Here is a 14,807-nt window from a genome sequence, read left to right as displayed (position 1 = left end):
CTTAAGGCAGTTGTGGTTGAAATATTTTCACTTCCGCATGTTTTTTCACTTTCCTCGTCCAAGATGCTCCACGTCTGGGGCCTGAAGCCCATTCTGCAGAGCGGGAGATCTAATGTACCATCCTTGACCTTCTGCATTCCCTTTGTAGTGCATGGTCCCCGTGGGAACATAAAACAGAAACTGCAGAAAGCTTTGGTCAAAGTGGAGCCTCTGTGAAGTGCTTTTTGAGATTCGGCTCCAAGTACATCTTATAGGACACTAGTATTTTGGTCTATCAACAGGTGTTTTGGTAATAAAAGAGAAATTTATTGACTAAGTAATCTGTGAAACGTTGGTAAACAAGGTTAAAAAAAAAAAAAAACAAGGTTAAAACAGGCTTTATTATTGGATTTCAGCACTTTTAAAAATTTTTTGTGTGCTTTAAGTGATAGTTTACAAATCAAGTCAGACTCTCATACAAAAATTTATAAACACCTTGCTATATACTCCTAATTTCTCTCCGCCTAATGAGACAGCACACTGCTTCCCTCCACTCTCTCTTTTCGTGTCCATTCCGCCAGCTTCTGAGCCTCTCTGCCCTCTCATCTCCCCTTCAGACAGTAGATGCCAACATAGTCACATGTGTCTACTTGATCCAAGAAGGTCATTCTTCACCAGTATCCTTGTCTATCTGATAGTCCAGTCCAATCCCTGTCTGAAGAGTTAGCTTTAGGAATGGTTCCTGTCTTGGGTCGTTCTAGTCTCCATCAGACCATTAAGTCTGGTCTTTTTCGGAGAATTTGGGGTCTGCATCTCACTGCTCTCCTGCTGCCTCAGGAGTTCTTTGTTGTGTTTCCTGTAAGGGCAGTCATTGGTTGTAGCCGGGCACCATCTAGTCCTTCTGGTCTCAGGCTAATAGATTTCAGCACATTTTTAACTTGCTCAGGTAAATTGTGAATCTTCAAGAAGGGAATTTTGTAAATAATATTCGCCTACTTGAATTTGACTATAGAATCCCTTTTACATGGACCATGTCTTTGGTGTTTCATACAATATAAATATAAGCTATAACCTCACAAGTCTCACTTTCTTCATGTGCCATTATTTTAGGTGGATTATTTATGCCATTGGTGTTGAAATTGGTCTTTCAGAAAAGACCGTGGGGTCCTGTTAAGTGGTCCTTTATAGGTTAGGTCAAGATGAGAGTGTGGTTTCATTTGCTTAAATATCGTCAGTCCTGATCAGACCTGTGGTGTTAGAAGTCAGGATAGTGATTACCTTTGCGGGAGGGGAGCAGGTAGAGATAGAAGGAACATGAGGAGGGCTTCTGGGTGCTGGTTACAATCCACACTTAGTAAAAATTTATTTTGCTGAATCCTTGTGATTAGTATACTTTTTTATATGTATGTTATACTCAATAAAATTTTACTTTAAAAATACCCCCTGCATTGAGCAATTTTAATGTTGGCTCTTTCTCAGATAATGCCATGCCGAAAAATCTTCCTGGATATTAAATCATGCAGGTTACGTCGACTGTAGGGGACGGTTGTGGTTGTTAGTTGCTGTCGAGTCATTTACTGATGGGTGCTCGTTGGCTGTGTTGTTACTTGTCATTTAAAAAGAGATTATCTGTAAATTTCAGAAGAATATGCCCTGAAAATGGTAGCCATTTATCTGCTTAAACACTGAGTGCTAAATCAGACCATTTTTGAAGTTCATTTTCTTATTTAATTTTATCCAGAGGACAGGTGATTTTAATACCCTGAAAGCACCTGCTTTGTAGACAGTGGTCCTGGTTATTGCAGAATGGAGTTTCATGGATGAGAAGCATTATGCCAATCTAATTACCATTCTTTTTGTAGAAGATCTGTTCTTTTTTTCTCTCTAAAAGCTTCAAATATCTTCTCTTGATGCTCTGAAATTTCACGAAGATATGCTTATATGTGGGTTGTTTCCTTTATTCCTGCTCAGCAGTAGGCAAATCTTCCAGGCTAAAAACGCATCTTTTAGTTGGAAAGTTTTCTTTTTTTTTTTTTTTTTAATTATTTCTTCCTATCTCCTTTCTTTATTGTTTACGGCATTTCTGTTTGTTCCATTTTTCAGTCCTTCAGATGAATGTTTTCAGTCCATGTCTTAGTGCCACGGTGTAACAGAAGTACCACAAGTGGGTGGCTTTAACAAACTGAAAATTACTCTCTCACAGTCTAGGAGGCTAGAAGTCCGATGTCAGCGTGCCAGCTCCAGGCAAAGGTTTTCTCTGTCAGCTCTGGAGGAAGGTCCTTGTTATCAATCTTCCTCTGGGTCTAGGAGTTTCTCAGTGCAGGGGCACCGGGTCCAAAGGACATGGTCTACTCTGGGCTCTAATTTCTTGGTGGTCGGGGGTCCCTCTCTCTCAGCCTGCTTCTCTCTCCTTTTTATCTCTTATAGGATAAAAGGTGATACAGGCCATACCCCAGGGAAACTCCCGTTATATCTGATCAGGGCTGTGACCAAAATAAGGATATTACATCTCGCCCTAATCTTTTTTAACATAACCTAATCTTGCCTCATTAACCACAGGCAGAGATTAGGATTTATAACACATAGGACAACCATACAATACTGGGAATCATGACCTAGCCAAGTTGACACATATTTTGGGGGGACACAATTCAGTCTATGACTGTCCACAGTCAGTATTTTTAATGTCTAAGATCCTTTCTTGTTCTCTGACCTCTGCTCTATCATAATAGCCTCTTTTTGTATTACAAATAGAAAAACGTTTCAAATATCTATAGGGTTCATTACCCGTTTTCAGAATTTTCTTCTGTTCCCTGAATTATCATTGTCCCTGTTCATCTTGATCCTTCTCTTTTGTGCTATTAATCTTTCCCAAATGCCTGATGAACCTTAGTAGTCAATTCATATTTATGAAAGAGACTGGGTAGGTTATTGTAGAAAACTGGAACAAGTCTCTTTGTGATTGGTTTCCCAACAGGTCTCTCTGGACATGAGCAAAGCCAGTAGGTTCGTAGACCTCACTTTAGGGTATGTACTCAGGGAGCAAGAAGACATTTGCAACCCCAGTGCACAGTGGTTAAGAGCTCTGCTACTGACCAAAAAGTCGGCAGTTCAAATCTACAAGCTGCTCCTTGGAAACCCTATGGGACAGTTCTGCTGTCCTACAGGGTTGTTATGAGTCAGAATTGACTTGATGGCAACAGGTTTTTCTTGCTTTTCCCAAATGAGAGGACTGTGTTCTGGGGTGCCACCCTTCCACACTTATTTGGAGCTTTTCCCAAGTAGATCTTTCCATAGCAGCCCTCCTTCTTTATCCTGGGGCAAATGGTTTTGTATTCTTGGGGTGGGTGGTGGCAGCATTGGGCAACTGGCCAGTTCCTTAGAAAGTCAATTAATTACCCAGAATGCTGCTTCCTTACTGGCAACGCTGAGTGTGGTGCCTTTCTGAGACCACAGGGCAGAATGGCTCTCAGCTCTACTGCAGCCTTCCCTTGGACCCTCTGCTCTGACTTATTTGTCACTACCTTTGCATCTACTTTCTGACTTTATTCACAGATATTTTCTCATGTGCGCATTTCTGTGGGTTTTAGAGACAGAGAGAAGGAAGGTGTGTATGTGCTCAGTCTACCATCGTCAACCAGAAGTCAGAATGCAGCCTTGAAATAAGCCAGTCTGGCCTTAGAACACTAAAATAAACAGCTAGCAAAGACCAGCTGTGGCATTGTATGTGAAAAAAAATCTGTTATCAAAAGAACAACAAAATTAGTATAATTGGAAATGTTGATTAAGTACTTTTGACAGTAGGAATGATTGTAGTTTCAATGTTAATATGTTGTACCATATGAGTTACCTCCATTATACTACTTAAATATGGAAGGCTTTGTTTCCTTAATTGAATTGAATGTTTCAATGGATATGTCCTATTAAGAGATTCTGATCTTCTAAGTATGTATAAGTCATCTGAAGCATGAGCTTCCGGGTACTTGAAATATAAGCAGTTACATGAGGTTGAGCCTTTGAGTAAGAGAAGGAATTGCAGAGTGAAGGAAAGCAGTGTCATATAGGGGATGACCCTTCTGGTGTCTAAAGTTCTCTCCAACTCTAGTTTTTCAGAGCACCCTTTGCCTTTGAATATGTGGAAAACCTGTCCCCATTGGGAACTTCTGGGCCATAAAAAATGTATAAAAAAACTATGAGAACTGAACTATGGATAACTGCATAATATCCATTTTTTCCTACTCCTTGGAAAAAATGTTTATATTATGAGGTGGAATATAATGTTTGCATGTTTTTAAGAGTCCACAAAGTATTTTTTATGTTGCTGTTTGTTGTTAGGTGCCATCAAATAGATTCTGACTCATAGCAACCCTATATACAACAGAACAAAACACTGCCTGGTCTTGTGCCACCCTCGTAATCATTGCTATGTTGGAGCCCATTGTTGCAGCCACTGTGTCAATCCATCTCATTGATGGTTTTCCCCTTTTTTGCTGATCCTCTACTTTTTTTTTATACTCTCATTTTAATTTTAATACTTTCAACAGTATTCCCATTTGTCTGATGACTAGTATGCGTTGTATGTATAATCCGAATTTTAAGGAATGAAATAGTATCAAAGGACAGGCTTTAGGTCCTTACTGGCACTGGCAGTCAAAGACTAAATCCCTTCCTGAGACTGACGGAGTTCACGCTAAGCTGTGCACTCACCACTTAATACTAGATCTGGCGTTTAAACTGTGCCGTTTTCTGCTGCAATGACTTAAGCTTGTTAGACATTAAATGAGGTATGTGGCTGTGCAATCAAATCAGCCTTAGTCCTCCTTAAAAAGGAGTAGTAGATATTTTTTCTTAACCTCTGCCAAACAAGAGGAGCACATTTTGACAATGTGGACTTCGTGTTATAGAACAAATTATGTAGTAAGAGCTTAGTACATGTTTGTTGAATTAAATAACCAGTAGTAACTCCCTTTATCTTTTGTCATCCAGTTATCTTATGAGTGACTTCCTCTTGTTCATTCACTGATAATAAAAATGATTGCTTTACCTGATCTAAGCCTAGCCTGTTGCCATCGAGCCAACTCCGATTCATAGCAACCCCGTAGGACAGAGTAGAACTGCACCATAGGGCTTCCAAGGAGCAGCTGGTGAATTTGAACCACCAACCTTTTGATTTTCAGCTGTAGCCCTTAACCACTATGCTACCAAAGCTCCTCTACCTGATCAAGGATGTAAAAATGGTGTGGCAGGGGCGGCGTCTAAACTCCTCTAACTTCACCATGGGAAAGGAGAATCGAAATCAACAGCTTAAAGCTGATTTCTGTGAGTCGGAGGCAGACATGCCTCCACCCTCCATCCTTTTTACCCGATCAGGCACCAACTGTCTCTCCCACGGCACTCTCTACTTCTCTGCTGGGTTCAATAATTTGGTGCAGTGGCCACACAGAACTCACAGACAATACTTACGATTATGGGGTTTATTAAGGAAGTGATAGGTTACAGTTCAGGTTCAGGAACTCTCAGGATACAGTTCTTCAGTCAGGACGGCCTCTTCTCAGCAGGCATGCTTTGCTATGGCCCCTTGTCCTCTGCCCTGCTCTGGAAAATGTTACAAAGCTCTTTTAGCATTGCTGCCAAGTAGCCAGAGATATCCCACTCTGCTAGTAAGCCTTGGCCTGAAGGTGCTCAGTTCTCTTACCCTGTGGGTTGCCACACCCACTGTAACTGCCTTGCTCTGTGGGGCAGGAAGCCCACTGCACCATCTCCTGCCTGTCTTCTGGTGCACCTGGTCTGCTGCCCCCATTTCTCTGCCACTGCTTCTCACCATCTCTCACTGTCTCCAGTGTTATAGTCTCGCTCTTTGTCTGTTTACTGGGTCTAAGAGGTCTAGCACAGGGACCCCCAGGTCCAATGGACATGCTGCAGTCCTAGCTCTTCTTTCTTATTGATATAGGTTCCCCTCTGCTCTGGGATTGACTGCTCTTTTAAGCCTAACAGGATGACAAACTGACCAGTCCCCTTGTTAGGGTTCCATACACCTTATTTGCATGGTCCCAACCCGACAAGAGTGCCATGCACCTTATCTGGATTATTAGCAAGCTATCTAGTCCCCTTAGTAGGCCACAAACACCTCCTTTGCATAGTCCTGGAAACCCTGGTGGCGTAGTGGTTAAGAGCTATGGCTGCTAACAAAAATTTTAGCAGTTCGAATCCACTAGGTGCCCCCTGGAAACTCTATGGGGCAGTTCTGCTCTGTCCTATAGGGTCACTATGGAATTGACTCATCAGCAATGATTTTTTTTTTTTCCCCCCGCCCCGTCATTTGGTGGGAGTTAGTGGGAGTTACAAAGACTATATGGCTAGAAGGTCCACAGTAAGTAATTCGCTGCACCGCAAAGGAAGATTAGAACCCAGAGTTACCTCTCCAGAGGTTTGTGCTCAGTCCGCTAGGTCAGTTTATATCTGGGTGTAGTAGAGATGAGCTTGTTGAGTTATGTAAGCACTGTGTGAATGTTAAACCTGAAGAGGAACAGAGTGTGGTAACCCCTGGAGAAACATCTCATGATTATCTGTCTTCATTAGCATTTAGCATGAAGGCAGCGGGGGGATGCTTTATATCTTCTGTTAGTAATCTTGAAGGCAAGAATCATTTATTCAAGTTGATATTCCGTTTTATTAAACTTTTTATCTGGAAATAATTTCAAACTTACATAAAAGTTACAAAAATAGTACAAAGAACTCTCATATACCTGCTACCCAGATTCACCAAACTGTTAACATTTTGCCACATCTGCTTTATCAGTCTCTTTCTCTCTCAGGGGGGTGTGTATGTGTGTAGTTTTTTTCTAAGCCATTTGGTAGTAAGTTGCATCTGTCATGCCCCTTTTACCCCTAAATAGGTCAGTGTGTATTTCCCGAAACAAGGACTTTCTTTTATATCAAAATCAAGAAATTTAACGTTTTGATAAAGTACTGTTATCTAATACCCATTGCCGTCTAGTCAATTCTGACTCATAGCAACCCTATAGGACAGAGTAGAGTTTCCTAGGAGTGGCTGGTGGATTTGAACTGCCAGCTTTTTGGTTAGCAGCCGAGCTCTTAACCAGTGCACCAGCAGGGCACCACTATTATCTAATATGCAGTCCATATTCAGTTTCACCTGTTGGCCCAATAATATTCTGTATAGCAAGTTTTTTTTTTTTTTTTTTCCCCTTAGTCCATGATTCAGTCAAGGATCACGCACGCAGTTTAGTTACGTGTCTCTTTAGTCCACTTTGGTCTGGAACAATTTCTCTGCCTTTCTTTGTCCTTTGTGACATTGATGTTTGTTTGTTTGTTTGTTTATAATTTTTATTGTGCTTTAAGTGAAAGTTTACAAATCAAGTCAGTCTCTCACATAAAAACTTATACATACTTTGCTACATACACCCAATTACTCTCCCCCTAATGAGACAACCTGTTCGCTCCGTTCACTCCCTCTTTTCATGTCCTCTAGACATTGATGTTTTTGAAGAGTACGGATATGATATAGACAGCTCTATGTTCTTGGCGTAGAGTATCAACCAGAGAAGTTTTAAAAAATGTATCTATTGAACCTCTTTTGGGGAAGCACTTTACTTTCAAAAAGTTTAATTTGGGAAAGAAGTGTGGTTTATTAGAAATGAACATGTGTTTTGGACTTGTATACCTAGATTTAAATCGTATTTCCTTTTCTTACTACCTGCGTGTCACTGGCTGGACAAGTTACTTTACCTGACAGATTTCAGTTTTCTCACCTGTGAAAGGATGTAGCTTATACATTAGCATGAAGAAATGAGAAATTATTTCCAAATACTTAGAATGGCACATGATGTGTATGTAATGAATGGTAACGGTTAATAATATTTTCTTCAGCATAATCTCCAGGTTATGAGGGGATCACTGCAGTTGCCATGCTTGAGGGTTAAATACTTCTATAGCTGTAGTCTATGGAAAGCTACGGAGAAAAAAAAAACAGTCAGAACAAGAAAGTTTTCCTCTTTCCTTGGATGTAAACATTACCTAACAATTCCTTGTATTTCACAGGTTCTGTAGATCTGCCAACTGAGGGTACAGGGGCTACTCTGAAGTTTCCCCCCATAGTTAAGCTCTGTGGTGTGTGATATTTTCCATCTGCTGTATATTCTCCACTTAATAACTAAGTACAAAATGGTAAAGAATCATTGACAAAGGCGGCTTAGTATTTGATTGTTAGCTGGTTTATTTGCGTAACCCGTGTGCTAAAGTCACTGGAATGTGGCATAGTCAGATCTGGCTTCTTCCACTCCTGAGCTGGTACAAGAAACACTTGGCAGCTATTAAAGTGCTATTCTTTGCAGTTATGTGGTATAATTTGCCACAGAAATAAAGTCCAGGAGGTAATGTTCTTGCAAGGTCCTACCCTGTTTCAGATTGAAGGAGTTCATGCTTAGGGCCAGTGGTCACTAATTCAAGGTGATTCTCTCATTGACTCGGCAGCCGGGAAGATTTCCAGCGAATTCCAGAACTTGCCATCAACCCACTGGGGGACCGGATCATCAATGCCTTCTTTCCAGAGGGGTGAGTTTTTGCAGTTACTGGGCGTCCCTCCTGGGGCTGTCTCAGCCTGAATTAATTGCTAATCTGCAATAAGGATATTGGTTGGATCATCTCAGACCCTTATCCCACCTAATTATCTTGGACATCCTTGACTTTGTCATATCCACAATATCTCTTTGTTTTACCCTCTTCTCTGTTTTAAAGGTCAGATAAGCGTATTTATCAGCCCATGTCCAAAATTGTCTTTAATCTCTGTCCTTCTTTGATGTAAAACTAGGTTTTTAAAGCTTTTCTTTGGAAATAATTTCAAACTTCCAGAAAGCTGCAGAAATAAAAATAGTATAAAGAACATCTATGAATCTTTACCCAGATGCATCTAATGTTATATTGTTATAACATGAGGTTTTAACATTTTACCTCATTTGCGCTGACGCAGAAGTGCCTAATTTCTCTCCCTCTTTCTCTTGCTAAAAAAAAAAACCAAACCCACTGCTTTCGAGTCGATTCCCACTCGAGTTCTCTTGCTAGCCAGTGAAAATATAATGCAAGCTTCATATGTAATTATAAATTTTGTTATAGCCACTTAAAAATAAACAGGTTAAATTAGCTTTGGTAATATGTATTTTATTTAACCCAGTATATCCAAAACATTTCAATATATAATCAATATTTTAAAATTATTAATGAGATACTTTTACATTTCTTATTTCATATAAAGTCTTTGAAATCCACATATCAGTTCAAACTAGACACATTCCAAGTGCTCCATAGCCACGTGTGACTGATGGCTGCTGCGTTGGACAGTGCAGTGGGTGCTTCTGTGGCGCATATGCTTCGGATTTCTCTCTAAATGCATATATACATATACATTATACACACACTCAGGTAATTGTTCTGTGTGTATGTGTTTTTCTGAATCATTTGATGGTAAGTTGCATAATCATGGCTCTTTATCCCTAAATACTTCAGTATGTATTTCCTAAAAATAGTAATACCCTTTTACATATCCACAGTATAGTTACCAATGTCATTAAATTTAACATTAATACAGTACTTTACTAATTTATTATCTATTTTATTCTAATCTATTATTTGTATTCCAGCTTTGTCAGTTCATCCAATAATACCTTTATAGCACTTTTCCCCTTCAGTGTAGATCCAGTCTAGGGTTAGGTATTGCGTTTAGTTGTCAAGTCTCTTTAGCCTCCTTTAATGTGTAATAATTCCACAGCCTTTTTAAAGAATGCAGTTCTCACACCACACACACACTTTTAAATATATATTGTTCCTTAATTTGGGTTTTTCTGATGTAAAACTAGGTTGGACTATGCCTCACTACCCTGACACATTGCCTTCCTTGTATGAAAGTACTGAGTAAATGTTTATTGATTGGATTAGGTACCTTTTTCCTGAGTTAAGCTTATTATGTAATCTTGTTTTAAGTAATCCCCTAGATAATCACTTCCTGGTTCCATGTGAATTGTCTACGTAGCCTCAAGGACTTTAGTGCAGAAAGTTATATGGGTGCCTGGTTTTTTTTTTTTTTTTTTTTAATTTGTTGTGCTTTAAGTGAAAGTTTACAAATGAAGTCAGTCTCTCATACAAAAACTTATATCCACCTTGCTATGTACCCCTAGCTGCTCTCCCCCTAATGTGACAGCACACTCCTCCTCTCTATCCTGTATTCCCCATGTTCATTCGGCCAGCTCCTGTCCCCCTCTGCCTTCTCATCTTGCCACCAGACAGGAGCTGCCCACATAGTCTCATGTGTCTACTTGAGCCAAGAGGTTCACTCCACACCAGTATCATTTTCTGTCTTATCGTGCAGTCCAATCCCTGTCTGAAGAGTTGGCTTCGAGAATGGTTCCAGTCATGGGCTAACAGAAGATCCAGGGACCATGAACTCTGGAGTCCCTCTAGTCTCAGTCAGACTATTAAGTCTGGTCTTTTTACTAGAATTTGAGGTCTACATCCTACTGTTCTCCTGCTCCATCAGGGATTCTCTGTTGTGTTTCCTGTCAGGACAGTCATCGGTGGTAGCCGGGCACCATCTAGTTCTTCTGGCCTCAGGCTGATACAGTCTCTGGTATATGTGGCCCTTTTTGTTTCTTGGGCTCATGTTTACGTTGTGTCTTTGATGTTCTTCATTCTTCTTTGCTCCAAGTGGGTTGAGACCAATTGATGCATCTTAGATGTCCACTTGCTAGTGTTTAAGTGGGTACCAGTTTTTAATGAGACTAAATGTCAGTAAAACTAATGGACCACAACTACCACAGCCTCCATCAGACTGAGTCCAGCACAACTAGATGGTACCCGGCTACCACCACTGACTCCTCTGACAGGGATCACAATAGAGGGTCCCAGACACAGCTGGAGAAAAATGTAGAACAAAGTTCTAACTCACAAAAAAAAAAGGGGGGCGGGGGGGAACAGACTTACTGGTGTGACAAAGGCTTGAGAAACTCCAATGTGTGGCCCCCAGATACCTTTATAGCTCAGTAATGAAGTCATTCCTGAGGTTCACCCTTCAGCCAAAGATTGGACAGGCCCATGAAACAAAACGAGACTGAAGGGGCACATCAGCCCAAGGGCAAGAACGAGAAGGCAGGAGGAGACAGGAAGACTGGTAATGGGGAACCCAAGGTCTAGAAGGGAGAGTGTTGACATGTCATGGGGTTGGCAATCAATGTCACAAAATGATATGTTTATTAACTGTTTAACGAGAAACGTGTTTGTAAACCTTCATCTAAAGTACAATAAAAAAAAGAAAATTAAAGTCAATGGAAAAAAGAACTCTATCAGACAAAATGCCTGGAGAGGAAACTTGAAAACTCTGAGTTGAGAACAAAGGAATATGCGAGTTGAGGAGTTGGGCAGTCAGTAAATTTGAGTGACAAAAAGTGAAGGGGAGAAGACTGGTAGCCAGTTTACTGTAAAGACAAGATTTAAATGAGACTGAGTCCTGCTGTTCCCAGGTTCCTGTTGACCACGGGTAATCTTCCTAACTCGCTGGCATCCCCCTCTCTCTCCCTGAGCTGCCCTGTTTGTTTCAGGTGTGGTTTTTGTGCTGAGTTCCGCTTCTCTGCTTCCTCTTTCAGCCCCTGCAGAGAATTGAAACATATCCAGAGATAACTTTCACAGCTATGCTGTGTGGCCAAGCCTTTTGCAAACCCAGGAGAATCATTTTGCCAACATTTTTTCAGGGTTGCTCAGTCACCATTGATAACTTAAAGCAGCTTATAGAAAGCGGTTCTGTAACGCTCAACCAATTTTGCTCTGATAGTGTCGCCTGACATTCTATCCATGACCTACTGCTAAGGAGACTTGGCAGGTGTACGTGAGGAAGCCGAGGGCTACGCTGCTAAACTCTTAGCAAAGCCACACCTCTGCTTCTTGCTCTAAGCAAGTTTGTATGTTTAGCTTCTGGGTCTTTGTTTCTTTTCTAGGCATTTGCAGGCGGAATTTTTTAAAAATGACATTTAGTTACCATTTACTCAGAGTCATTGTGCCCTTAATATCGGTACTGATTAGCCTGTTCTGGGATCTGACTCAGATCTTATCCCACATACCTGATTCCTCAAATCTTACTCATAGTTTGATCAGGTACGGCTCCCTTAGTTACGTAACTGCCTTGAAGAACTAAAGGTCATTCGTTTGAGTACAGTGGCTTATGACCTAGCCTTTGGTCTCTACCTTTAGGAGGTATCTACTTGGCCTTAATAACTGTGTGCCCACCTGGCACTTAAGAGATCCCACATACCACATCTGTTCAATGGGGCACACAAAGACTAGGGTTTATTTTTGGATGGCCACAGTAACCAGGCAGCCTGTTGTTTCCATGACTACCTTAGATAAATAACTAATTATATCACATAGTACATTCCTTTTTATATTGAAGACAGATCATTCATTCATTAGTGGTTATAATTGATTGAGAGAACTAGAGGTAGCGTTTTTCTTTCTACTTTTCTTTTTTCGAAACTGTCAATAATGTGTTTGTTACTTTTATAACTAAATAAACTTTATTTTGATAGCAGCTTTTTTGATAATATGCCTTACTCTAAAATATCACAAGGGTATATGTCACTGCAGTGGAGAGAGGAGCGGTGGCTGAGAAGTCAGTGGGTTGAAAGGACTCGTTGCTTGCTGTAGAGCCAGCAACACTGAGTTTGAGTCCTGGCTCTCTTAACTGTGTGGCCCTAGAGCTACTCAAACCCTTTTTGGGAAAAGAAATGTAAGTACATTCAGTAGGTAACCCTGGCTCTGGTGAGTCCTGTTACCTCTGGAAGTCTGTTGAATCAGCTGTAAAGTGAGAATAGTTGTACTTGTCTGACAAAGTCGGGGTGAGGTCTACCTGGGTGAGGTCTGCCTGGAGATGTTTTATGAGTCCTAGCCAGTCCCAGTTGCTGTTGAGCCAGTTCTGACTGCTAGTAACCCCATGAGTGTCAGAATAGAAATGTGCTCCATAGGGTTTTCAGTGCCTGCTTTTTCAGAAGTAGATCACCAGGCCTTTCTTCCAAAGTGCTTCTAGGTAGACTCGAACCTCCAGTCTTTGGGTTAGCAGCTGAGCATGTTAACCATTTACACCACCCTGGCACTCCATGAGTCCTAAACCCCCATTGCCGTTGAGTTGATTCCAACCCAAAGCAATCCTGTAGGACAGAGTAGAACTGCCTCATACGGTTTCCAAGGCTATAATCTTTATAGAAGCAGACAGCCACATCTTTCTCTCATGGAGCAGCTGATGGATTTAAACAACTGACTCTTCATTTAGCAGCCTAGTGCTTAACCACTTCACCACCAGGGCTCCTTCTGAGTCCTAAAGTACCATGCAAATAGAAAAAAACCTTATTAAATGAGCTTTCAGCTAATGTAGCTAAAGCTATCGCCAATATATTGAATTTATGAGAAATGATCACACTGATTGATATACCCTGATTGATATGGTATTCTGTTTGTTATATTTCCTAAATCAGAGAGGACCAGGTAAACTTCCGTGGGTTCATGAGAACTTTGGCTCATTTCCGACCCATTGAGGATAATGAAAAGAGCAAAGATGTGAATGGACCAGAACCACTCAACAGCCGAAGCAACAAACTGCACTGTAAGGAACAAAGTCTTTTGGCTTAAAATACTTGCTTTTCATTTCTGACTATTTATTTATTTACTCATTCATTCATTGGACAGGCATTTATGATAGCATGATGGTTAAGAACTCAGGCCCTGGAACCAGTTTGGCTGGATTCAAATTCCAGCTTTACTACTTTTTGGCCATGTGACTTTGGCCAAGTTATTTAAGATCTTTGAGCCTCAGTTTCCTCATCTGTAAAATGGGATACCAAGGGATTCCACATAGGGTTGCTGTGAGGATTAAATGAGATTATACATGTTAAGTGGTTCAAACAGTGCCTGGTATATTCTCAGTACTCAATAAATGTTAGCTGCTATTATTGTCATTATAGTTCATTGAGCATCTGTGCACCAGGCACTGTGGTGTCAGACTGATAACAGTTGATAAGACCCAGTCTCCGTCCATCAGGAATAATAGCCACCCTGAGCCCATTTTAGAATTTGATAGATGTTGGAGGTGACGTAAGGAGAGGTGGACAGCTGGATCAGTGCAAGATTTCATTTTTGTCCCCAGGTCGTCTCCTTCCCTTAGATACTTGTTAGATTTCCCTTCTGCCCTTGTTGGGTCATGTATGATATTGTCCAATCCCTTACAGCATTTCTCCAGGAAATTGAAATTGAATTTCTCTTTTCCCTCAAAGTAAATTGAAATTATATTAAGCTGATTGAGTACAATTTTCCCTTACATAGGTGCACTTGTGGCCCACCAACCTTCCACCTGATGATTTAGAGAAAAACAAAAGGCTTTTTAGTACTTAAACAAAGAAAATTATAGAATACACAATTTACATATATTTGAAAGATTGTACACGAGACTTAAACTTTTAGTTTGTAGCCCTTGGGCTATGTTCTAGGCCTCCCTGGGCACAGAGGTTTGTGCTCACATTCCTCTGTTGCTACTTCAGGTCAAGGGTTTGAGAAGCCCTGAAGTAAATATTATATAGGACAGGAAAGATTCTTGAACCAAAAAACTAAAATACTGCTCATCTTTACCACAATATTATGTCCCTTGATTAAGAGCCGAAAACTTGAGTACAAACAGAACTGAAGATAGGAGAAAACAGAACTGATGAATTGTCCTCAATTTTATCGAATAGTTTATGTTTTTTAGTGAATTTCAATTTCTTTTTTTTCATGACTAAATA

The 14,807-nt window shown here is 40.6% G+C and overlaps 1 protein-coding gene across 3 annotated transcripts in view; it reads left to right on the top strand.

Annotated features, from left to right (window-relative positions):
- The window catches only part of CHP1 (calcineurin like EF-hand protein 1), a 41,095-nt gene that overhangs the window by 16,277 nt on the left and 10,011 nt on the right, over positions 1–14,807 (top strand). For all 3 annotated transcript variants that reach the window (XM_003418665.4, XM_023558671.2, XM_023558672.2), the window contains 2 exons: positions 8,473–8,553; positions 13,509–13,636. In XM_003418665.4, the coding sequence (XP_003418713.1) occupies positions 8,473–8,553; positions 13,509–13,636 (209 nt within the window). The remainder of the gene's footprint in view (positions 1–8,472; positions 8,554–13,508; positions 13,637–14,807) is intronic.

The sequence above is a fragment of the Loxodonta africana genome, chromosome 10 (assembly GCF_030014295.1).
Source record: "Loxodonta africana isolate mLoxAfr1 chromosome 10, mLoxAfr1.hap2, whole genome shotgun sequence".
Taxonomy (NCBI): domain Eukaryota; kingdom Metazoa; phylum Chordata; class Mammalia; order Proboscidea; family Elephantidae; genus Loxodonta; species Loxodonta africana.
Note: the sequence above shows the minus strand (reverse complement) of the source record. Positions and strands in the feature narration are given on the sequence as shown.